Below are 26,799 nucleotides of genomic sequence, written 5' to 3' on the forward strand. Positions count from 1 at the left end.
ATGATTGAATAACGAGGAAAACTGTATATCCCAACTTATTCATAGACTAGTAGGGTATAATAATGTTTGCATAGAAATCATACCATCCATCACTCGAATATCTGAAACGGTAAATACAGTTTTAGTTGTGAAATATCTTGATTATGGACCAACTGATCTGTTACTTTAACGGTAAAATCTAGAGGTACTGTGAGAGGCGAAAGATACCAGACATTCAAACTTATTAGTCAAAAACAAACTGACAATGCCATGGCAAAAAACCAAGAAAGGACAAACAACAGTACTCATAACACAACACAGAAAACTAAAGACTGAGCATACCAAACCCCACCAAAAACCGGGGTGATCTCATGTGCTCCGGAAGGGTAAGCAAATGCCTGCTCCACATGTTGCACCCGTCGTGTTGCTCGTGTAAGTACAAACCCTGTGAACGTCTAATTCGGTAGCTCACATTCGAGGAAACGAGAATGGGATTTTGGTTACAACTATTTCGAAGGGATGATTTCAACATCACGTTTTGGAACTCTTGGTTCAATTGCTTCCTTGGAAGCAGCTATCCTCTATCAAGGAAATCATGATAGTAAATGAACCCACTTGAATATCGTATCAACTCCTATATATATACTTCATATGCAGGTGCTGCTGGTATGTTGCTGCATAGAAATGGAAAGTTTACATCATGGAAGCTGAAATCATCTCTTGTTTTGTAAAGTTTTGTTCTCAATCGACACTCATAGTCAACATCTAGACGAAAGTCAAAGGTATGATGTAGACTTAACTTTTTATGTTGTATCCCTTATTTCAAAGTCGACGGGGTAGATGCGTTCAACATAGTCACCAAACTTTGAATTATTTAGTGAGAGGACATCATCTATATAGTGGAACGTGTAGTTCTTCATAAAAGGCTCCTGTGTGAAGTCAGCATCATATGTCGAATAAAGGAACAAGTCGGAAAGAAGAGGAGCATAATTGGTTCCCATGGGAATGCCAATTGCTTATTGATATACACGTCCTCCAAACGTACCAAAAATGTTGTCAATCAAATAATCCACCATCTTGATAATATCAGTTTCAGAGATTTTTTGTTTGAATCATAATGATTTTTTACAAAGTAAGAGTTATCTCTCCCTATGATAAGATACATGAAGATCGATGTAGTATGTGTATTCATACACCCATTCAAGTTTAAAGCTCAATAAATGATAGCCTCCTCCCCTTACAACAAAGTCCGTGTTTGCTATGGGAAACCAAAACATTATTCTAATCAGGACACAGAATAAGAGGTGCACAATTGCATTATATATTTAATATTGTGAGAGAGTTTCAATAAATTCGAAAAGAAGGGGTTTAGGAGGAGTTGTAGATACAAAACTGATTATCGCTAATGAAAATCCCAAAAAATATTCTGATACAAAACAAATTAGAAGGTGCACAATAGCATAATATGGTTAAGATTGTTAGAAAGTTTCAATGTAAGGAGTTTAAAGAGTTACAGATACAAGTTACAAGTTGGGCTACACCGTAATAAAACAATAGGAAATTCCATACTTTGCTAATGGACAATTAAAAAAAAAAAAATTAAACCAAAAAACAAAGGAGGTGCACAAAAGTATTATATGGTAAAGATTCTAAATAAGTTTCATCAACTTATGATAATGAATTTAGGGGAGGAAGCGAAAACAAATGTGTACTACAATGTGCAGATCTGACAAAATCAGTGTATACCCAAGTTAACATAAAAAGTGATTCAGATGAAGAAATGAAATAGTAGCAACAAAAGTAAATCATGTGTGTAAGATTCTTGAAAAGATTCAACCCAAAGTGCTTGTGAGCACTGAAGGTAAAGATTGCATACATTTTGCAATGGAAACTTAAAATTAAAAAAAAATGCATTGTATGAAACATTGCAAGGCAATACTATGAACTGCTTTAACTACAATTAAAGAATAAAATGCTCCGCCGGGCGCAGCTTGATACGACCGCAGAGGTCGAACCCTGAACAGTTGGGGCAAGTATGGACACAATATTCAAGTTTGATACAGCTCTGAATTTGGATTGTGATTAAATATTTGACACAGCATAGGTTTCTGACACAGAATGAATGTGGTCTAAGAACTTAAATTTTTTTAATTTACCTATTATGGTCCAATATCCAAAATCTAAATACATGGTTAGATTCAGCATATCAAAGAATCCAAAGAATTCAATTTTTGATGAAATCAAACAAAGTTTAATTTTGGACCCTTTTGACCTCAATGTGGACCTATTTGATAACGGGGCCCAAAAATCAAAATACATGGTTAGATTCAGCATATCAAAGAACCCCATATATTCAATTTTTGTTGAAATCAAACAAAGTTTAATTTTGGACCCCAATTTGGACCAACTTGAAAACTGGGCCAAAAATCAAAAATCTAAATACATGTTTAGATTCAGCATATCGAAGAACCCCAAGAATTCAATTTTTGTTAAAATCAAACAAAGTTTAATTTTGGACCCTTTGGACCTTAATGTAGACCAATTTGAAAACTGGACCCAAAATTAAAAATCTAAATACACGGTCAGATTTGGCATAACAAATAAATAAATGTGGTCAAAGATTTTACAAATCTAATGTGCCATACTGTGCAATTAAAGATTACTTCTTGAAATTTTTCAATATTTGAAATTTGAAAAAAAAATAATATTTGAAGAATAATTCTTTTAATTTGTGAAATCTGAAATGAGAAAAAATTGACCCCCCACATTTTCTTTTTACCCCCCCCCCCCCCACCCTCCCTTTTTCCCCAAAAAAATTCTTTCCCTCAAGATATGGTCATAATCTCAATTCAAATTTCCAATGGAATTTGCAACCATAATTACCCATTTAAATTTACCATAGTGCTAACTTAATCTATTTTATAATAGAATTTAAAATATGGTGTCAAATCTTTCATATGGATTTTTTTGTAAAAAAAAAAAGATGCAACATTTGCAGATATTTTTACTGGTCTTCCTTTATAAATATGCATTTCTTTAAACATAATTTAAAAGCAGTGTAAGGGAAGTAATCAAAACGTTGTATGTGGATTACCTCCCTTACACTGTTTTAAATTGTCTTAATTGTTCATTAACCATTACTTTATACATAATTTAAAAGCAGTGTAAGGGAGGTAATTCAAATGATGTATTTGATTTATCTCCCTTACACTGCTTTAAATTATGTTTTGTACTTAGTATTTGTCCATAAAAAAATGCTTGTTTTTTGCCCCTTTTTTTGCCCCTAATTCCTAAAATTTTGAGGCAATTACCCCCAAAATCAATTCCAGCATTCCCTTTGTGATATGGAACCTTGTGGTACAATGTCAGAGAGATCCATACACTAACACACAAGTTATGTCTGGAAGTTACAAAAATGCTTATTTTTGACCCCTTTTTGGCCCCTAATTCCTTAACTGTTGGTACCATAACCCCTAAAATCAATCCCATCCTTCCTTTTGTGGTATTGAACCTTATGGTAAAATTTCATAGAGATCCATTCACTTAAACTAAAGTTAGAGTGCGAAAACCAATGTGTCTTCGGACGACGACGATGCCGGAAGACGACGATGACGATGCCAACGTCATACCAATATACGATCGCAAAATTTTTTTGTGGTCGTATAAAAATGCATTTGTTGTATATTAAAATATTGTAAGAAAATCTCAATAAATTGGAAAATAAGAGGTTGAGGAGTTGTCCATACAAAATAGATTATAGCTAATGGAAACCCCAAAAATCATTCTGATACAAAACAAAATAGAAGGTACAAAATAGTATTATATGGTTAAGATTGCAAGGCAATATTATTAACTGGTTTAACTACAATTAAAGACAAAGGAAGATAACTCTAATGTTAATTAGAAGAACAGAGTTCCAATGTTTCGCAAAGTTGCACATATGTTATCTTTTCAAGGTACAAGGGTAATAACTTAAAAAAGCACTTTTTTTTCTTTATCATAACTCTTTAAAAATAATTTATCAGCACTCATTTTCAAACTCGTCCAAGACATTGCTTATATAAACCTATGATATAAGTTTCATAAAAATCTTGCAGGAATTGTACATGTGAGTGTGCTAAAAAATCCTGACAGACGGATGGATAGAAGGATGCCAGGTATATCTATGTCACTGCAACAGGACAAATATCACTATGACAATGACATCATTGATATTTTGGAACAGATACTAAACGTAAACACCATTTTCTAATTTTAAAATTGAGTATATATCCAATTAATTAATTTCTTGAAATCTTCATGGATATGATGTATAACAAGCATTCTGAGAGTATTGCATGGCAATACATAGTCCCCTACCGGGTAAAAATTCATTTTACTGGAACACAATGATAACTTGTTCTATAACTTGTCATGGTGTAAACAAAAAGTAAATATCATGTCAATATCTTCAAGCATGACTAAAAACAGTGAGGAAAACTGATTATATGAGTGAAAAAAACATAAGATATGATTAATAGTTCTCTAAAACTAGATATGATGTAATGCAGTGTATATCTATTTTCAAATTATAATCAAATATAATTAATAGTTCCAAATATTTTTTCTTTCATTTGTCACAAACTAATATAGATTTGTAACTTACCTATAAAATGTCAACAACTTTTATCTACACAATGTAATGTATTGAAATATATACATTAATACAAATAGATTATTATCTAATTAAAGGATTTCTCTTCATAGTTTTTTTTATATATATAGCATTCGGAAAATTAGTTTATACTAAATAACAAACAAACCTGCCAAAAAAATTCTTCAAATAATTTAACAAAGAATGTCTATTAAAAAATGAGTTATCTCCCTTTGTACAGAAATATGGTTTAACATAGTACTCTAACATTCGATATGGTCCAGAGTTATGGTCCATAACTCTGGACAAAATCATCAGACCGGAACAAAATTCGAACTTGATCTATAACTTGTCATGATAAAACTATATACCAAATATCAAATCAATATCTCCAAGAACGAAGAAAAAAAGTGTGGAAAGCTGATTTGCCGGACTGACGGATGGACAGATGAACAGACGGACGGAGTGCAAACCTAAAGTCCCCTTCGACTTTGTCAGTAGGGGACTAAATATTGTGCTCAATGCACCATGTTTTGTTTTATATCAAATAGCAAAAAAAAAAATGATCAAGCCCGTCACATAAGGGTTTTGAATGCATGAATGTAATCTTTACCCCCAAACATTCTGTCATACCATTCAGGAGCAGTGCAGATACAAAAATGGGACAGAAGAAATAGCAAATGAATGGATGGACGAACAAACAGACTCCCCCCTCACTATATACTGCCGAAAGCAGGGGTATATAAATATTTGTTGATATAAGACTTGGAAAAATTGCATACAAAAACTAATGGTCTGATGTTTTATTGTATAAAACTATTTAAATGCAACTTTGACAATTACATGTACAATAATATATATAAATTATTATGTACACTGTCAACAAATCAATAAATAGCAATACAATAAATTAGTAACATCTTATTGGTTGTCATAGAAACAAGATATTTTAATAATCAACAAACACATTGCATGCAATATCAATTCCATTTTAATTCTATATCTCAATGTTTCCTTGCACACTTAATCTTTACATCGGGTTATAAAAAAAGTTATTACCAGTATTAAAGTTATAGAGAAGTTTTTTTCTATTATCCATTTTTATCAGTTGCATTTTGTTACATTACATGTAAAATTTCTCCTGTTTATATCAATCTTTGTCCTCAATGAAATGTCCCCATCATGTGTGTAATGTACTCTGATTCAATTAAGCTATTGAAATATAGGAAAACTCTAAAAACACAAGATTATGTAAAATTTATATTAAAAAATTAATTTTGATTTAGCCAAGGGTAATAAATTAAAAATGTATACAACTGAAAAATTATTAACACTTAAAATTCACTAAGAATGTGTAGTAATTTGTGATGGATTGTATTAAAATTTAGGTCCATGTGCTTTTCTTTTCAGATACAAATATTTGAAAGAAATCTGAATTTTGGCATGTAAAAGATGTCTTTGGAACTTTCATATGAATGTATGGAATAAATTAATGTTGACAATTATAATAGAAATTAGAAAGAAGAATTTCATAATATTTGAGCAAAATGAAAAAGTCTGAAGTATTTCAGTTATATTTTTTTGCTTAGGATACTGTGCTTAGAAAACAACTTAGCATAGGATCGAGTTAAATGAATAGATGAAGATACGCATATCCTTAAAACTGGGATATTCTGGTTCACTACATCTTCAGTTTGAAACTTTCAACAAAGCAAGATAAACATATTTCTGTCCTGATAAGTCTTGTCCAAAAGACTTCTTTACAATAAAAACTTTAATGGATTTCGATTGATCATGTTTTTTTTTCGATCAGGATTTAAATGTTTATAAATACAAATGAAATCTAATGGAACTGAAGAAAGGATTTACATTTTAAAAAAGGATGAAGCAATAAATTGAACTGACCTTACACCTAAAAAATCTTTAAAAAATACAAATAGCACCTATGAATTGAAAGCAATATGAACTGATTTTCTGGTAATTTAATGTTAAGAAAATTATTCAACATTCATATATACTAAACTAAGTCATCTGTGCATGTTTGTTTTTAAATTTGTTACAAATCAATCAATTATAATCTGCAAAAAATATTGCATTTGGAGATTTTTGATAAAAAAAGCTTTGGCTGCTAATTACTTTCAGGTTTGGATGCCAAAGTTTACCAAATTGTGACCATGTTTGTTCACTTTTTTTCCAATTACAGGTTTCTCTTCTCACTTGCACTGTGTGATAGGTGAATTTTTAAAGGAAGAGCGGGAGTCTCCCGCACAAACGACGAAATTCCGGAAATCTCCTGCTTGCTAGTCCCCTCCCCCGCTGGAGTATTGAATCTCCCTCTTTCAGATATTTTTATTTGAAATGAACCGCGTTCTGAATTCTCTGCCTTTTTTCATTACTGTCAATAGAAATAAATAAACAATCAGCGATCATTTGAAAACTTTGCACAGTAGTTTTTATGTTTGATTTATAAGTGATCGAAATTCATTTCTGCTATATCAACTCTAACAAGATAAAGGTCTTAGTCTGGACCAAGTGGAAGTGTAAAAATAAAGAAATAGATAACTGCAAATCGAAATGTCAAGCAGATTGAATGAAAAATTTTCAATTTTACGACCAAGTTCACTGACACTTGGCAATGAATCTTCATTTTGCACATCATGTTCAATAAGCTTTTCGGTTTCTTCTGGTGGTCTATACGACGTTTGATAGCATGATCAGTGTAAGACTCAGAGGTGTTGAAAAAGGCAAACAAAAACCACAGTGTGTAGATTATAACCATGAATTGAAGAAATAAAGTAAATTTATTAACTCTTATTGGTGTTTTGTAGATAAATAAGTAAACAGGTCATATATTTAACTTGAAAATGTCGATTGCGCAAAATCTGCCCCTCAACTGTCATAGCTGAGGGGGAGATCTCCCTCTTTGAAGGTTTTGGAGGTTGGCAGGTATGGTTAACGGTAAGTTTTAGTGCATGACGATAAAATGTACTTTCTTTCAGACGATAAAAAAACTAGACTGATTTTGACGAATCACGTTTATTTTTTTTTTTTTTAAATCATATAACTATATTTATTTGAGACCTCTGACGAAACACGTTAAGGATATTTTGACGAATCACGGTAAGTCTATGTACACATGTTTTATAGTAATACTTAGATATTCAAGAATATAAAACATATTCCCCTTTTTTGTTAAATTTGAAGGATCATATGACTCCATTCTAAAGACATTAACTAATATTTTTTTATTGAGCTTAACCAGTCATATTTGGTGGGGTCTAAAAAATAGTGATTTTTTTTTTTAATACAAATACACATTAAAAATAATAAAAATATGAAATTCACCTTGTAAGAGTTTTGGTATAACATTAAATACTAATATATTCAGGATTTAACAAACAAGTCAAAATTAATTTTACAAACCCTTTGATGTGTGTTATTATATATAATTATTGACTATATCATCTGTAATGTGTGCCCCCTTTTTTAAAAAAAAATTCTTAAATATGCAGTATAGAATTTAAAAAAAAATCTAAAGAATTTCAAGAATGACTCTCGTAAAACGAGTATAAATTTTCCTTCAGTACATTTATGTTAAAAGAAATCAACCTGTTCAGATTTTAGTTAAGGACTTTAACATTAACTTACCAATGTGAACTTAAACATATATGTAAAACTCAGAAACGTGTCCATCCCCCCAAACGTGTCCGATTCCCTCAAACATGTCCATATGACGTCACTGAACTGCAAAACATGTCTAGCTGCTAAAGGGCGCCAACACGTGTTCTATTTATGAACGCCAAATCGTGTACATTTTTTTAAAACGCCACATTGTGTTCAATCCAACCAAACGTATCATATAAAGCCAAAAAAGAACAAAAGAATTCGTTAAGTAAGCAATGAACTAAACTGTACAAAACTAGTTAATTGCATTTTCTTTCGTTTGCTCTAAATATACATGAAATATTTGCTACTGGACAGCAATCAACAGGCAATAGTTAATTATACAATGCTCATAAATGACCACAATAGTGAAGCACTGGGTAAACTTGCAAGATAAAAAAGTACATCCATAAAACGATCATTATAATCATATTGATTTAAAAAAGATTAATAAAACCGCTGTAAGCAAAACTAACTTTTTATTGTGCTATTTTTTTTGTTATCTGATGTCTGTTTATTGGAATGCAAAAGTTATTGTGCATAGTTTACCATATATTGGACATTTGTCTATACGGATCACTACATCTTTCCTCTGGATGTCCTTGGATAGCGGCTACGATATTATGTTTAGAATCCAACTGAAACCCGATAGACGTCTTCTATTGTCTCCCCCTTCATTGCCGTAAACGTTATTTCACCTCATTGAGGATATATTAGCGCTAAAAGTTTTGAGTTTTTTTGGCATTTCAAACTGGACACGTTTGGCGAATAACAATTATTGGACACATTTGGGGGATGTAAAATCAGACACATTTGGGCGATTTAAGATTTTAAGGACACGTTTGGCCGAAATAGATACGTTTGGGGGAATCGGACATGTTTGAGGGGATGGACACGTTTAAGAGTTTTACATATATATTACAAGCATTATGACAAACACATAAATGTTGACAGCAAAAATGTTCATGATTTAAAATTCAAAAATAGTAATAATAATATAATGACTTTATATCATAAAGGCAAACATAATATTTGTTGAGTATGAATAATAAAATATAATTAAAACTCTGTAAAATTTTGATCTGTTTATCATGTTATATCTATAATTGTAAATAAGGGCCACACCTTATATAGCATCATAAAACTGAAGCATGCCATCAATAACTCTGAATCCTTAAATCCTTAAAAGTTGGAAGAGGTAGAGTCTTAATCATTAGTCACAACCATTACATTTATAATTGGTCCTCCATTTATTTAATGTAAAGTCAGAAATTATTGCGACTGGGTGAGTATTGCAATTATAAAAACTAGCATTCTATGTTGTGTCATCTGTACTATTATTTGTCTGTTTGTCTTTTTATTTTTGGCCATGGCGTTGTCAGTTTGTTTTTGATCTATGAGTTTGACTGTCCCTCTGGTATCTTTCGTCCCTCTCTGATATCTGATACGTACATGTGCATGCAGCTTTTGCTGAAATCGCAATAATTAATCTCAAAATTTGGTTGGCCATGTCAAAATTGAAAAAATCAATGCTCACAATAAACTCTGAATTTACAGTATATTTAGTGTTTTCCTACTGGTTAATAATGCACTTACCAGTTTGGAAGACGTCACAAATCAACAATATTAGATTTTCCAATACAATAATTTTTTAAGTTGTTTAATTCATGGACTGTTACAAGAACACATCATGTACAAAAAATAGTTTTAGAATGAAGTAAAATTTAGTTTTTCTCAAACACAAAAGGGAATATCAAAACATGTCCTGGATATTGAAGGTTCCACAGTAAAGAGTATTCACTGCAGATAAAATTACTGAGAATGCACAAGGCCCAGTGACAAATATCCCAAGCATATTTATTCAGAGCAACACCAAGTTTATGTGATATAGTCAAGAAACATGCTTTGTACTGGACCTGGTCACTAAGTTTGGTGTTTAAGGTATTTAAACATTCTTTGATGCAATAAATCAGAGTAAAAAGGTTGAACACAGCAGAAGAACTCAAGATTTCATTGGTAAAACTGTGTTCAAAGATTTGGAATGGCAACATATTTTCAACATTTTACTTTAGATTGTGATGTTTGGAATAAGAAAACTTAAACCATGATTGTGTCACTAGCGTTTAGAAGGATTTCAAACTGTAGCAAACCTGTATGTATTTAGTTCAAAAATGACAACATGCTTTTCATAAACCATGACCTCATGCTATCATGATCCTCAAACATTTATACAATGCAATTGAAAGTCATGCTAATCAAAACATGGGGATGAAGCAGATGTTTTAAGTTTATTATGATCAGGACTCCGACGTGTTGGACTGTTTTCTTTACTGCTCCTCCTTGCAAGTTCCTGTTTACTTTTGGGTGCACAACAAGTGTCTACCAAACAATTTTTATTTGGTCCACATTCTAATGAACAATTTTGATTCTTTGGAAAATCTGCAACATCAAATTCCTGAAAAATAAGAAAAACACATAATATATCACATATCAATATTCAAAACTTTGTAAATTTATATTAAAGGGCATATTTGTTAGCAATAACAGTGGGCAAATACAAAAGTAGGATAATTCACATTAAGAAATGAATGTATTAGCATCTCAACTTACTGTATCAACCTTAAAATATAAAAGAATTCTTTTTTAGAAAATGTCTAGGCTAAAGTTACAAGTACAATAGAAATTCATTTTGTCAATAAACTTACATCAATAATCTCTGGCTGTATAGTTGTAGAATGTATCCCTGCTTTATGAAATAGATCTTTTATTTGTTCTGCAACTACCATATATTCTTGTAGATTATGAACATGGATATGAGTGGATGCTATGATTTTATTACCAGCCAACTGCCACACATGGAATTCATGAAGCGCTACTACACCTTCTATCTGTAAAAAAAATTATATGAATAAACAAAAGTGTGGGGTATAAGTCAATGAGACAGTCACATGAAAACAACAGATATAACCCAAAAGGGCTACCATGGGGGGTTTCAGGAGTTTTTACATGTCTTTGTATGTGAATTGCTTTTTTAAGTAACAAATTTAAAACAAAACAAAAATTAGTTGCACAAGCTAGTTTATAGTAGTGAAAACTAAACAATACTTTATCTTAAGGATTATGCAAAAGAATCCAAAATAAAATGAAAATTTAGTTTTCTATAACCTAACTAATAAAGAAAAATTCTACATATTTGTATAGAATAAATTAAAATGTCATTCCAACATTTTACAATACTGTCTTCCAGTAATATGAATTTGCATGTATTTATTCCCTTTTTTTTTTATCATGCAAGTCTACATAATCCAAGTCTGGTTCAATTTCTCCACAGTACTTTTCAAAAATGATTACTACAATCCTTGTATTCCTTATTTCCAGTGGTTTTCTTTAACTTTATTTTGGAAACATTAACCAGAAATTGCACTTTTGTAGAATTAGTAAGCTAGTGAAAAAATTTATTTTTTTAAAAAAAACCAAGATTCAAATAAACACTGATATCATGTCAAAGGATTAATTATCTTTGCAATCCCAGCAATGGCACAGACTTATTAATGGTTGTTTTCATGGTTTGAAAAATAAGTTGAGAAGATTAGACTGTTGTTCCTCAAGAAATTCTAAAGCAATTCCATGGGAAAACTATAAATGGCTGTAAAATCAAGCAAACAGACTTATGTATTTTTAATACAAAAAAAAAGTTGATACCTTTTAAGAATGTAAGCAATTGACTTTCATAACAATACATGTATTAATTCAAACTTTAGGTTTAAAATTATTTCTATCTTTTATTTTCATAAATCTTACTTTTTCTATATCTTCTTTTAGTTTGTGTACCCTTATATGTCCCGGTACAGTCTGTAACAGTATTAAACCTGAATCTCTCACTGAAATAAAATAAGATGATTTATGCATTGAGACGTTTAAAAGTTATGAAGTCAACTTCAATTTAAAGTATATACTTCCTACATAAACACAAGAAAAAGTTAACAAGAAATATACTTCAATCAACTTCTCTGTGAAAGAAAATTATGTACTTGTGGATGGAAAAAATTGTAGTCATGTACACAAATTAAACACTGACGTGGCTGTGTAAAAAAACACTGACTACTGTCCAAGGTCACTAAATGTGGCATTATACACCAACCAACAAACAAACAAAGAAACACAAATATGTTCAGAAATTCCATACAAAAAACAATGAAACATGTATTCATATAGGAAAGTGGTGTAAAGGCAAATCATTGGCAGTATCTGTTAATTTGTTCTTTAACTGTTTACACTTGGGGCAGGAAAGATAATATGACATGCATACTTGTCTTTTAATTAAGTCCATATCTTGATTTCTTGATGGTTTTTTTCTTTGTGTTTGGTTGTCATCCCATTGTCATATACCCATCATCTCCTTGTATTTATAGCGTGGAATACTTCCTATCTAGTTGGTCTTTTTGCACATTTAAAAAGTTTTTTTTGTCACAATCCTTTTGTTCAAATTCATTCTTATTATAATCATGATAATTATCTTTACTGTTAGGTACTTGGATTTTTTTCATTGTTAAAGTTAATTCTAATTTCTGTAACAAATTTAAAATTATAATTATCTTACTGTAAGGAAATGTAATATTCTTATTTTTTAATTACAATTTCTGTTAATTCCAAAACAAATCGTGATCTTACGATATGCTTTTGTTCACGAATATCCTAAATTCTTTATGCCAAATGTAAATCTATCCTTTATTCTTTTTCCAAACAATAATGACATATAATACTTACATAATGGAGCTGTGGTACTCAGTATGATAATAACCATTAATATACTGAAAAAAAGCAAGTCTTGTTATAAATTATCAATTCAAAATTTATTTCTCTCACTCAGAGCAAACACATGCTCCATTTAATAAGTATGCAAACTGTAAATATATTTCTATAATTCTTTTTACAAATTCTGAACATTATTCAAGTGACTAAACAACAGTCAATGCTGTTTGTACTGCATACTGAAGCAGATCTTAAAGTCAGTGGAAAAATTGCATAAAGTGTACACTTTTCTATCTTAGTAAGTTATAATTCATCATAACTCTTTGTCAGCTGCTGTACAAAATTTCAAACACATTTGAATGCTCATTCAATTACTGCACCCACCAAAACAGACATTGTAGCAAACCTTCATGCATTATGTATGTTTTGGAAAAATTGTTTTAAACTAGGGATGTCAACTCGATAACCAATTACTAATCGAGTACTCGTTGGTTTTATTGAGCGATACTCGAGTACTCGCTCGGGAATATATCTATAACACGGAAACACAAAAATACGTATTTTACATTCTGTGGGTTGTTCAATAGAAGAAAAACCATCTACATAAGTATCTGGGACAAGAAATTACATACCATAATTAACAGCTCATTACCTGCAAGTACTAAGTCTAATTAAGTAAAAAAAATAATAATCCATACATGTGAACCTCCCGACGGGAGTACAATAATCCCGTTTTAAGGGGTCTCCTCCTGGCCTCCCGTTGAAGAGAAAAAAATCCCGTGTATGATATATTTCATGAATGAAAAATTTCAGCCCAACATATCTGGTGTAACTGACATTACCTGAAGTTCTATTTTACCTATAAATCAATTAACATGCATAATTATATGGCTTCACTTGTCAGCTTGGGTGTCAAACATAATGGTAATCAACGATTTTTACCTCAGGCTAACTGCCGTTGTGTATTAAAAACTTTGTGTATCTAAAAATAATTGAAATGAATTTTGGGTTACTTCCCTTGATTTATCCTGTTTTAAGTTACTTTCCTTTAACAAATGTAAATTTTTAAAAGAATATAAATTAAATATAAATTGAACAAATAATCATAAAAGGATGGTAATTAAATGATTTTAAATGTCTTAGGACAAATAAAAAAATAATAATTTGAAAATTATTTGAGGGTTCTATACTTCCTTTCAAGGCTCAAATTGAAATTTATATACCAACTATGACCCTTGTTTTCTAGTTGGTTACCGACCGTGCAAGGGCTGTATAGCCAGTCAAGGTCGTTAAAAACTTCCATTTGTTGTTTCTAGTTGGAATATGTTCCTTAACATGCAAGAAAGCTCTCTAAAACTGATATAAAATAAAAGAAATTAAAGAACATACTTTAAAAAAAAGAATGTTAGATTGAACATGTTGAATAAAGATAGAGAAAATTTATAAGTACAAGGGTACTATAAACATAATACATTCAGATGGAAAGTTGAAGAAAAAACACTTTAAAAGACAATTTCTACAGCACATGGTTACATTTACGACAAAATTTATGTCAATTAAAAACCTCCTGATCTGAGTCCTAATCTCCTGACCAAAATTTCCTTATCTCCTGACCTTAGTTCCACAGTCCATCACATGTATGATAATCTAATTAATATAATTTAATGAACACCTATTTAAAAATCATAACAAGGAAAACCCATATCAAACAATAGTATTTGGCAATTGTTAAGAAAACACAGTTAATGTTTACAAAGGCGGAAGGATTAGAAGTTTAATTATTCACTGAGAGTCGCCAGAGGATGCAATGAATTTATTTTATTTGGAAAAATTAATTTTTCTTGTCAACTGTTATTGGGGGCAGTCGGTTTTGCAACTACAGTCTTGCAGACAAAAATATTTGCTTTAACGTAACCGATGTGACGGAATGGATAAGACATGTTTAGTTTAAAGTGTTAGACTAGGTAAAACCCACATATTTTCGGAGGCATGTTTAATGAAAATTTAGCACAGCATTCGAAACCAAATGTATTTTATTTACTAGTTAATCAGTGATGCTTATTTAATTTTCCGAAAGAGGTTCCAAGAAGATCTATTTTATATAAAGAAGAGCAATATTCTAACAGAAAACTGATTAGTCGAGTATAGTTTTGATGTTTGATACTCGGTACTACCGAGCAATACTCAAATACTCGAGTACTCGTTGACATCCCTATTTTAAACCCATATTATATATCCAGGATATTTTAATCATCAAAATATCTTTTTTAGGAGGTAAATGGCATAAAATAGTCTTTATTAAATGGAAAAGCTTCATGTTCAATGCATTTAGTAAGAAACTTTCATTTGTATTTGTATAAAAACTTTGAGAAAAGTCTTAAATGTATTCATAACTTTAGATGAAAATAATCATAGAATAACTAGCTGAAGAATTCAAATATAAAAAATATTCAACACATTAATTTATTAATGCGCGTTTAGTTGAATATTTTTTTTATTTTTGAATATTTTGGTTAAGGATGTTTGCTACTCTTGTTTTCAACTTTTTTGTAAGATACTTGGAATCCTCTAGTTTTATCCATGTAGTGCCAACAAAAAAATTTCCCGCTAACCCTTACTTTTCTGTTCATAATTTTAATACATATAGTTTAACAAGCCGTTTATGAAAATCTTATAAAATCCTTTACATTTTTTTTTATAGTTTTTGAAAGAAAAAAAGTGTCAATGTTAAATGTATGAAAAATCTAGAGAGAATTGTTTCCCGGCAAATTTTCAATTTAACATATCTCAAAAACAAGGTCATGGACCTATCATTTTTACCTGCTATTTAATTTTTGTTATATATATAATATTAATTTATATCAGTCATTTAAAAAGCTTGTTTTTTTTAAACAGAGGTGCGAACATCCTTATTCATTCTTTTTATTACATTGACCCTGGGCTTTTTAATGGAAATAAAGTAGAAGATACAAGGAACTAGTTTTTTTTTTAATCCATTCCCAATCCGTTTTGATGCAAGGTCATCAACAATGTTCTGACAACAACTATTGGGAAATTGCCGTATGTCATTGCAACCAATGAAATACATGTACTTGTATTCATCATAAATCTGTGAAAATATTTTCCTGATATCAGTACTGAAGATTATTACCTCATTGCTGGATCCATGTAATACTTCCAGTCAGCTTCTACAAACCATATCAATAAAGCACTAATAATGACAATCACAGAACCTAAAGCATCTCCTAATACATGTAGAAACACACCTCTCATGTTTAACTGGGCACCAGATGCTAAAAAAAAAATATATATATATATATATACTGACCATGCAAGAACTACAAACTTTTGGAGTAAAATTTACACAATAGAACTTACTCTGACATGTAGATCTTCTCAGCAAAAATTCAATGTTTTGTCAGTAATGTTTTTCTTAATAGAAAATTTACTTAGTGTAAAATATGTTTGGAACTGTAGAAATAAATGGACAATGTGTCCATGGGACACAGATGATGCCCCTGCTTGCATATAAAGTTGTAAAGGGACATAACTAGAGAACTGTAAAAGTGACGAACTTGATCAGGTGTTTTATGGTAATAAGCATTATGTATCAGTTTCATAACATTTGGTTTAGGCAAACTAATATAAGAGATATATTTAAATCTTGAAAACCAGAATGAAATTTTTATGATTTCCATGTTGTTGAAGTTTTTCAGGGCCATAGCATATAGACTCAAATCAACCTGTCTACTTTAACAGATTATGATTACTAATAGTCTCAAAATAAACAAAAAAATACTGGAAAACTCATAACTGCCCACTCCAAAACTAAATTGTACTCAGGGTGTCCTATCTAAGCAATGAATATCAAATTATATCTCCTTTTTGCTTAAAAAGAAGGCTACAAAATGTGCAGAAATGTCAACATAATCAAAAATTCACAAATGTTCAGAATATATCACAATGGACTTCTGTGAAAGTACTTTTATTCATGGGTATATATTATCGTGCTTTGAGCAAAAGTTACATGTCCGTGGGTTCTTAAATTTGTGGATTTTAGGTTTCTGAAAAAAATCAAGTGAATAATTTAAAGCAATCAGAAACGAAGATTCTTGAAAATGATCATAATATTATGTTGTTTTATGATGCTTTGCATTGTGATTTGTGGCCCACTGCAAAATAAGGTGTTCATTTTCACTTACGTATTTGTCTTTCATAACTGACAACATTATCAAATCATTTTTAATAAAATAATTGCTTTCGGAAATATCTCTATACTTACCAATTGTTTTGATTGAAGAAAATTGCAAAGTAAACATTCTAATTGTTGCACACGTCTAATCAGAAGTGATGAAACTAATTAACCCGAGATTGAATGATCAACAGATTAACGATCATCAAAGGTGTTAAACATGTCACTTAGAGAAAATGATTACAGAAAAAAGCTACAAATGTATTTTGAATTGTAGAATTAATTCTTATGAAATAAATAAGCTTCCAATATGTATGAGAATTGTGAGGAGATAAAATGAACTCTTCATCATCGCATGTCATCACCCAAAGTTTGACTTTCAGCGATCAAAACTAATTTTTCAAGAGAATTAAAATGTTGGAAGATGTACAGTTCAGTTTTTATGAAGATGAAACAGGTAATAGATACCAAAAGGGACATTTAAACTCATAAGTCGAAAATAAACTGACAAAGCCATAGCTTAAAAAGAAAAAGACCAACAGACAAATAACAGTACATAAAACACAACCTAGGAACTAAAGACTGTGCAAAAACAACCAAAAATAGAGAGTGATCTCATGTGCTCCTGAGGGTGAGCAGTTTCTGCTCCACTGTCTCCACATGTGGCACCCGCTGTGTAACTCCTATAAAATTCTGTCTGAGTTGTATATATAGTTCATAGTGCATTTGCTGATATTCGATGTACTCTTTAGATTATATGGGACCCATTATATGCCCATATCCATGTAGTCAAACTTACATGAGGATCTTTCCATGTCTTGATTTGGACAGCAGTTGTTATATTTCGTTGGGCACTTAAATTCCTGGATAAAGCCATCCACAAAAACCACAAAAATTGGTAACCACGAATAAGAGTACTTTCACAGTATATCTAGTGCAGCCATTTATGTTTTAGCCAAATGTTTGTGTGATTCTTTTCATTGATGACTGTAAACACCACACCAATTTCCTTAATTTTTCAAGACCAGCACTTGTGTGAACAACTAATCAATTTAAATGTTTTCCCCCATGAAATGCTAAGCTAGAACCAGAATATAATACAGGATTAATGTGTCAGATATTTTTCAATTTGGATAACAAATATTTTCTTAAATGTTTTAAATCACAGAACAAAACCAAAATTTTTTATATAATTTGCTGAAAAATTATGGAGGGGTTATCATGGTTATGGAGGCCAAACTTATACTTTTAAATTACCTGTTCCTGGATCTTCCATTTCTATGACAACCCCATCTATATCTGCTGAGTCTTCTAAAACACTTGTATGACTATGACCATGACCATGAGAATTTTTAACACTGGAATGTTTGACATGTCCATTTTCTGCTGTATCCACTAAAGCTTCTTTTTCATGTGAATGACTATGACTTCCACCACCATGAGAATGTCCTAAAAACAAAGAAAACAACTGTCAATTCATTATTATTAGTGGGGGTTCTAATTTTCATGGATTTCATGAGTAAAGGTAAACCATTAAAGTAAGTGTTCAACTAAATACAACATGACAAATATTCCAATTTAACATGTTTAAAGGGTTGGGTATGCAGAATTTTTCAAAACCACAAAATAAAGAATTCATAAAAATACAATATTTACATCTATGAAAATTGGTACCAATTAAAATAAAAGAATCTACAGTATGATAAAGTGATCTTCTGCTTCCAGAAACTATTTCAAATATAATGGACTGATGATTTAATTATTTTTTTCTTATTTGTAGATTTTTTTTTGCAGTTGATTTTTTTTTTATTGTACTTTACAGTTTCTCTCTAGATTATCTTCTTCAGTTTTCACCAGAGACATTTAATTGTATTTCACCAATAACGCAAAAAATGGGTAAAAATCATTATTGAAGAAAAATGACTCCTATTAGCATGATTAGGAGTTAACTGATGATTTGGTCATGTAAACCTTTTTGTAGACCCTGCATAGCTTATCAGTTTTGCTGTTTAACATGCTCTCTATATTTTATAGTTTGAAATATTATAGCTAAAAACACTAATAAACTGTTGACACAGAGATATGTCTCGCCTATCGGCATAAAATCCAGAAAAAGACAATCTGATGGACAGCATTGCTTATTAATCCAGTCATTGGACCATGATCTAGTGGGCAGGGCCTGAAAATGGTCGACAAACTGAGATGTACAGACAGTAATGTAACTTTATAGAAAATATCGTTGTTGATTGTAAGTAGTTCCTATCAATATAACTTAAGCATAAAAACTTAACATTGAAAATTGCTAATTAATTCAAAGTCACTGGACCATGTCCTAGGCATGCTAGGGGGCAGGGCCTCAAAATAGTCATCAAACTGATATGTACTGATTGTAATGCAACTTTACAAAAAATATCATTGATCTACCACAAGTAGTTCTTATCAAACTGACTTAAGCAGAAAAACTTAACATCGAAAATTGCTAATTAATTCAAAGTCGATGGACCATGACCTAGGGGGAAGGGCCTCAAAATAGTCATCAAACTGATATGAACTGATAGTAATGCAACTTCATACAAAATATCATTGATCTATCACAAACAGATCCTATCAAACTAACTTAAAGGGGCATTAGCTACGAAAAATAGATAAATATGAAATATGATTTTGTTTTGTTCAACAATCATTAATGAAAGTGAAATAGTGAAATAATAATTTGCTTTAAGCAGCCAGTTTGGATCATTTTTGCCAAAACAAGCAAAGAAACATCGCTAATGAATTATTCACTTCCAAGTGAATAATTCAACCTCATTAAATCTGTATTCATGTGAACTTCAATTGAACCCCACAGCTAGAGATGGGATACACATGAACTAGGCGTATTTAGCTATTAAAAGGAAAAGAATGTCAACATTGGAAGTGAAACAAGGGTAAACCCTTTATTTAACTGATTCGATCTACAAAAACTCATTCTTATACTGGTAAAAATGATTATTAACATATTAATTTAACCTTTAGTAAGAAATCAAACAGACCTAGAAAAATCCAATTGCACGAGTTCGCTATCTATTTATATCTATGTTTATGTTTATATCGGGTTATATGACCATCGGCAGTCTTCGGAAGGTCACCTAGATGGTTAATTTGATGGCATCTAGACTAAAATACACACGAAATGCTGATACATACTATCGAGTTTATGTATCGTAAATTGTTTATTTTATACTTTTTTTAATTTGGATATACGTTTTCAGTATGTTATAAGTCAAATATGAGAATTAGAGTTAAATCATTGAACATGAATTTGACAGCTTTAAGCAGATACAATAACATTGAAAATTCCTAATTAATTCAAAGTCACTGGACCATGTCCTAGGGGGCAGTGCCTCAAAATAGTGGTCAAACTGATATGTACTAATAGTAATGCAACTTCATACAAAATATCATTTATCTATCACAAGTAGATCCTATCAAACTGACTTAAACAGAAAACTTAACAATTGTTGATGTCTAATTAGTTCAAAGTCACTTGATCATGTCCTAGGGGGCAGGGCCTCAAAAAAATCATCAAACTGATATGTACTGATAGTTAATGTTGGATAATCGGTTGAAATTACCAACCGATTATCTATTACTATCTGTTGACAGCAACCAACCGACTATCGGTTATAATCGCATCATTATACCTTGCCCTTTTAAAATGAAATCATGCAGTAAGTCACATTGTACATGTCTAATGCGTATATTCCATATAATTGCAGAGTTTTATATGTTCATATTTGATCTTTTGTTTCCTTTTCATGTCATCCACTGAATTTTTCGTTACAATTTGTTTGACTGCGCATGTAAAATGCAAACCGTAAACGGACCGGAATTTGAAATGCTAAAAGTCTGGCAACTATAACGACAATCGAATGAACAAAATCCCAATCGATTATCAACATCGCCAGGCCCAACCAACTGATTTCCGACTTATTCCGATCATCGGAACAACAATACTGATAGTAATGCAACTTCATACAAAATAGTATTGATCTATCATACAAAATAGTATTGATCTATCATACAAAATAGTATTGATCTATCATACAAAATAGTATTGATCTATCATACAAAATAGTATTGATCTATCATATGTAGATCTTATCAAACTGACTTAATCAGAAAACTTAACAATTGTTGACCCTGGAGTTGTCGCCGAAAAAGCAATCCCTATGTCTCGCTTTCCATAACTTTAGTCCCAGGTCAGACGAAAATGGGTTTAAATTGTAATAACAGGGCAAAACTTCCTATAAGGAGTGGACTGACAATTTCAGCCATGTTGTTTAATTTGTAGATCATGTATTTTTCTGACCATTTTTTTATCATTTATATTCTCTAACACATTTTTTTTTAAATATATACCCCAATTAACATTGTTGCCAAACTGCCAGGAAGCTTATAGCAGTGTATAGAGTAGAAGCGTTTTGTAAAAGTTAACTGATGAGGCAGGATGCCAACTGATGGCAATAAGGTGAGAAATAGATTTTCTCTTGATCTGCAAAACAAAATAATTCAGGCTCTTCTTGTAATCAATCTCTACCACTCGCAAGGGCCTGAACTCTTTATAAAATTAAAACAAGTCACAAATTCTGAATTTTGATTGGTGCTCTCTAGGAAAGCAGGCCAATATCAATTGGCTTTTTTTAGATTATCTGTATAGGTAAATTAGATTGATGGGTTTTCATTAACTAAGCACTTTAAAAGGCGATCATATAGTCATCGTAGAGCAGCAAAACATATCAACTGAATTATTTGGATAAATTGATCTGCTTTTTATTTGTTGTGTTCAGAATGTATATAATTTATCACCTGGTCCTCTCACTTCTTATTCCATATTATTGTGTGGACCCTTAGGTTTCTGTTTCCCTGTGTATCTATTAACATTATAGTTAACATGTACATACCATGTTCATGAAACAAACAAAGACCAATAAGATTAACTGCTAGTCCCAAACTTCCAACAATTAGTAATAGTTTAGGGTCTTTGATCTCTTCTATCTCAACCAAACGTTTTAATGATTCTACTAAGATGGAAAAACACAAAGCAATCAGGAAAACAGCATTAACAAATGCTCCAAGAATTTCTGCTCGTATCCAACCAAATGTGTTCTTGTGAGTTTGCCACTTTGATATCTGAAAAATATACATGTACAAATCAACAATGAATTAGTGATTTACAATGTATACTTAATAGCAGTAATATAACATGCTGTTAATTTTTTGTTTTCTTGGGAGGAAAGGGGGGAGATGATTATGCTATATGCATGATTTGTAAACAGTATCATAACATATTTGTTTTGTCGTTTTTTTCTCGGGGGCAGGGGTACCTTTTTCAAACTGTTGAATTATTGTTTTTGTATTTCACAGATTCTTTTTGGTTATCAATACTTTAATTATGGCAACACATACTACACGTATTACAAACTTCTACTTAAATTTGAGTTACAATACAATTTTTCAATAATCTAGAAATCTCTTATACCATAGAAAAGTCCAATCAATTCCTGATGATGACAAGTACATCAGATATGAAATGCATGTATCAAGCCAGAGGCATACAGAAATTTTAAATACATTAATTTGAATATAAATCCTATTTCTCTTAAAGTGTTATACATTGTATTAATTCTAACACTAGATAAAACTCCAACATCAAATTTGAAATGAATAATTTTTTCATTTGTCATGATTGTATGGTGTTTAAATTAGATTTGTTTTTCTATACAATATACATATGACGACATCAGACTAAAATTCTGATTTATTGAAAGCATAATTCCTGGCAGATCTTATATCAATCCCCGTCTGCAAATGAAATATTTTCAGCTGTCACAGAAAAACATATTTGCAACAGAAGCATTGTTTGTGCCAAAGACAGTTTGTATCTTATTCGTTCCACATTAGTTAACTATAACAGTTGTAAGCATGTAATTACATTCCTTCTTTGAACCTACAATGTGACCAATACCAAAGAGCCAGGAGCTACGTACTCCAGTAAGTATTATTAAACATACACTATCTATTCTACTATCAGTGACTCAAGTTTAAAATCTCTCACTATAGGGGAGAAATTAACATACAGTTCATTGTTTTATACTTTAAATATGTTTTCATTAAAGGCTGAATTAATGTTATAGGGGTAAATAATCTATAAGTGTGAACAAGCACGAAGTACGTGTTATCACACCTACATCTATACTTATATAGGGGTAAATAATCTATAAGTGTGAACAAGCACAAGGTACGTGTTATCACACCTACATCTATACTTATATAGGGGTAAATAATCTATAAGTGTGAACAAGCACGAAGTACGTGTTATCACACCTACATCTATACTTATATAGGGGTAAATAATCTATAAGTGTGAACAAGCACAAAGTACGTGTTATCACATCTACATCTACACTTATATCATTGTATATGTCATGTATGTACAATGTATGTCATAAAAATGTGCACTTACAAACATTGACAAACCACATTTCTCACAAGTTTCTCACCATTTCATATATTTTGCATTCATGAACTTTCATGAGAGACTAAAGATTTTCCAAATTGACCAACATGACAAAGGGCAGTAATATAACTTAAAAAAAAAAATCATCTCAAAACTTTGATATGTGAACACAACAACATTGGTCATTTGGTAGCTGGTGAAAAGTTGTCTCATTGGCAATCGTACCACATCTTCTTATTTTTATATTGGTTATAATGTATCAGTTCTTTAGTCTTTTTTGTTATAGCCAATTGTAGGAAATTTTTCATTCACTTTCTTGTTACAGAGAAGAAAAATAAGAAAGTTCCCCAGGAAAATTTTCAGGATGCCACCTAACCAAACATTGACAGACATAGATGTAATATTTCTGGTACTTTTAAAATTTAGTTTTCGATGTTGATGTGTTGTTTTCATGTGTTATACTCCTGATGTTATAGTTTTTTGTCCAGTATTTTTTCATCCATATTTCTATGCCGACTTACATCATGTACATGAATAGTTACAGAGGTGCAGCTTGTATCACAAAAGGTTTTTTGGGGTTACCTATTGTGGAAAATTTATCTCATTTAGTAATCTGAAAACAACCTTTTATATCATGGATGTGTGCCATCATATGTAACAAGTTTATTATATATAGGATAAAAGAATTAAAGAAAAATTATTCTGTTACAGTATACATGTACTTGAATAAATTGTGCATAATGGCCTATATGAAATTGCAGTCATTATAAGGTCACTCAAAAAGTACATGAAGTAATGTTGTGTCTGTTCAAATATATGGTAATTAAAAGACTTTAAAAGAGTATGAAATTGTACTTCCCCTAACTATATCACAACAATTAAAATACATGATATGATACTTGAACATGGAATAGTTCAGGGTCTTACTTTTTAAAAAAAAGTCACAATAACCTCTAAGAACTTACATTGACCTTGAAATGTAGTCATTCTTGTTTCAAATATTTATACTGTCATCCAACATTTTGAAGATTCATTGCTTTCCAGTAATTTTTAAAAAGATCAAAATATAAAAATGTGAATATATATTACTTTTGGGTCAAAACACTAATAAACAACAACAACTAAAAAACACATTAACTTATACATGTTGTAAGAACTTACACCTCACCTTTTCAGTTTTTGATTTCCAGTTATGCATGTTATGTGCATGTATTGATTTAAATCTTTCATTCCCTTACTTTAAGTTTTAAGCAAATATAACATGTTTAAAAAAACTATATGCTGATTATGGTGAATGAATAACAGTATTGCATTTGAAGAGTTGCCATGGTTGCCACCAAAAGTAAAACATATACTTGCAGACCATCAAATCCAAAATTGATACATTTCTGTTATTCCTATTCTAACAAAGGCAATATCTGTAAAATCTTTCAACAAAAAAATTGAAGAAAAAAAAATCATGACAAAAAATGAAAAACAGCAAATAGCCAAACAACCTTCAACAAAACACTACATAAACTAGAGGCTCTAAAGAGCCTGTGTCGCTCACCTTGGTCTATGTGCATATTAAACAAAGGACACAGATGGATTCATGACAAAATTGTGTTTTGGTGATGGTGATGTGTTTGTAGATCTTACTTTACTGAACATTCTTGATGCTTACAATTATCTCTATCTATAATGAACTTGGCCCAGTAGTTTCAGTGGAAATTATTTTGTAAAAATTTACAAAATTTATGAAAATTGTTAAAAATTGATCATAAAGAGCAATAACTCCTTAAGGGGTCAATTGACCATTTTGGTCATTTTGACTTATTTGTAGGTCTTACTTTGCTGTACATTATTGCTGTTTACAGTTTATCTCTATCTATAAAAATATTCAAGATAATAACCAAAAGCTGAAAAAATTTCTAAAAATTACCAATTCAGGGGCAGCAACCCAACAACGGGTTGCCTGAATGGTCTGAAAATTTAAGGGCAGATAGATCTTGACCTAATGAACAATTTTGTTTCTGAAAGATTTGCTCGAAATGCTTTGGGTTTAGATATATGAGCCAAAAACTGCATTTTACCCTATGTACTATTATTAGCCATGTCAGCCATCTTGGTTCGTGGGCAGGGTCATCAGACACAATTTTTAAACTACATACCCTAATGATGATTGTTTACAACTTTGGTTAAATTCATCTTAGTAGTTTCAGAGAAGATTTTTGTAAAAGATAACAAAAATTTACGAAAAATTGTTAAAAATTGACTATAAAAGGGCAATAATTCCTTAAGGGTCATGTTGACTTATTTGTAGACTTATTTGCTGAACATTATTGCTGTTTACAGTTTATCTCTATCTATAATAATATTCAAGATAATAACCAAATACGGCAAAATTTCCTTAAAATTACTAATTCAGGGGCAACAACCTAACAACGGCTTGTCCGATTCATCTGAAAATTTCAGGGCAGATAGATCTTGACCTGATAAACTTTTCACCTCTGTCAGATTTGCTCTCAATGCTTTGTTTTAAGAGATATAAGCCAAATCTACATTTTACCCCTATATTCTATTTTAAGCCATGGCGGCCATCATGGTTGGTTGGCCGGGTCACTGGACACATTTTTTAAACTAGATACCCTAATGATGATTGTGGCCAAGTTTGGTTAAATTTGGCCCAGTAGTTTCAGAGGAGAAGATTTTTGTAAAAGTTTACGGACGATGGACGCGGGACGACGGACGATGGATGCCAAGTGATGAGAAAAGCTCACTTGGCCCTCTGGGCCAGGTGAGCTAAAAATCAAGTTTTCTATAGGCTTGTATGCAGACTTCGGCAAAACCAAGAAATTAGATATCCACAAATATGTAAGTTTTCCTTAATCCACAAAAATTGGTACCCACGAAAATAAATGAATCCACAGTATTTACTGGACCATGTGTCCTGTACAGTTAAGTTCCAGTACCTTTGGAATCATTTGCATTATCCATATGTATATATGCATATGAGCAAAAAATGTACATTATGTAAATGGTCAGTGAGCTAGGTTCAGACATTTTGAACTTGCTCGGACATTTGAAGCCCTTTTGTAGATT

The 26,799-nt window shown here is 31.1% G+C and overlaps 1 protein-coding gene across 3 annotated transcripts in view; it reads right to left on the bottom strand.

The window, feature by feature from the left end:
* Nucleotides 1-5,400: 5,400 nt before the first annotated feature.
* The window catches only part of LOC127706855 (zinc transporter 1-like), a 50,781-nt gene continuing 29,382 nt past the window's right edge, over nt 5,401-26,799 (bottom strand). For all 3 annotated transcript variants that reach the window (XM_052211580.1, XM_052211578.1, XM_052211577.1), the window contains exons 3-9: nt 22,163-22,391; nt 18,477-18,668; nt 16,179-16,320; nt 13,043-13,086; nt 12,077-12,156; nt 10,981-11,163; nt 5,401-10,730 (exon numbers count right to left, since the gene is read on the bottom strand). In XM_052211580.1, the coding sequence (XP_052067540.1) occupies nt 10,527-10,730; nt 10,981-11,163; nt 12,077-12,156; nt 13,043-13,086; nt 16,179-16,320; nt 18,477-18,668; nt 22,163-22,391 (1,074 nt within the window). In that variant the 3' untranslated portion in view covers nt 5,401-10,526. The remainder of the gene's footprint in view (nt 10,731-10,980; nt 11,164-12,076; nt 12,157-13,042; nt 13,087-16,178; nt 16,321-18,476; nt 18,669-22,162; nt 22,392-26,799) is intronic.

Source organism: Mytilus californianus, unplaced genomic scaffold (assembly GCF_021869535.1).
Source record: "Mytilus californianus isolate M0D057914Y unplaced genomic scaffold, xbMytCali1.0.p SCAF_6, whole genome shotgun sequence".
In the NCBI taxonomy this organism is placed as follows: Eukaryota; Metazoa; Mollusca; class Bivalvia; order Mytilida; family Mytilidae; genus Mytilus; species Mytilus californianus.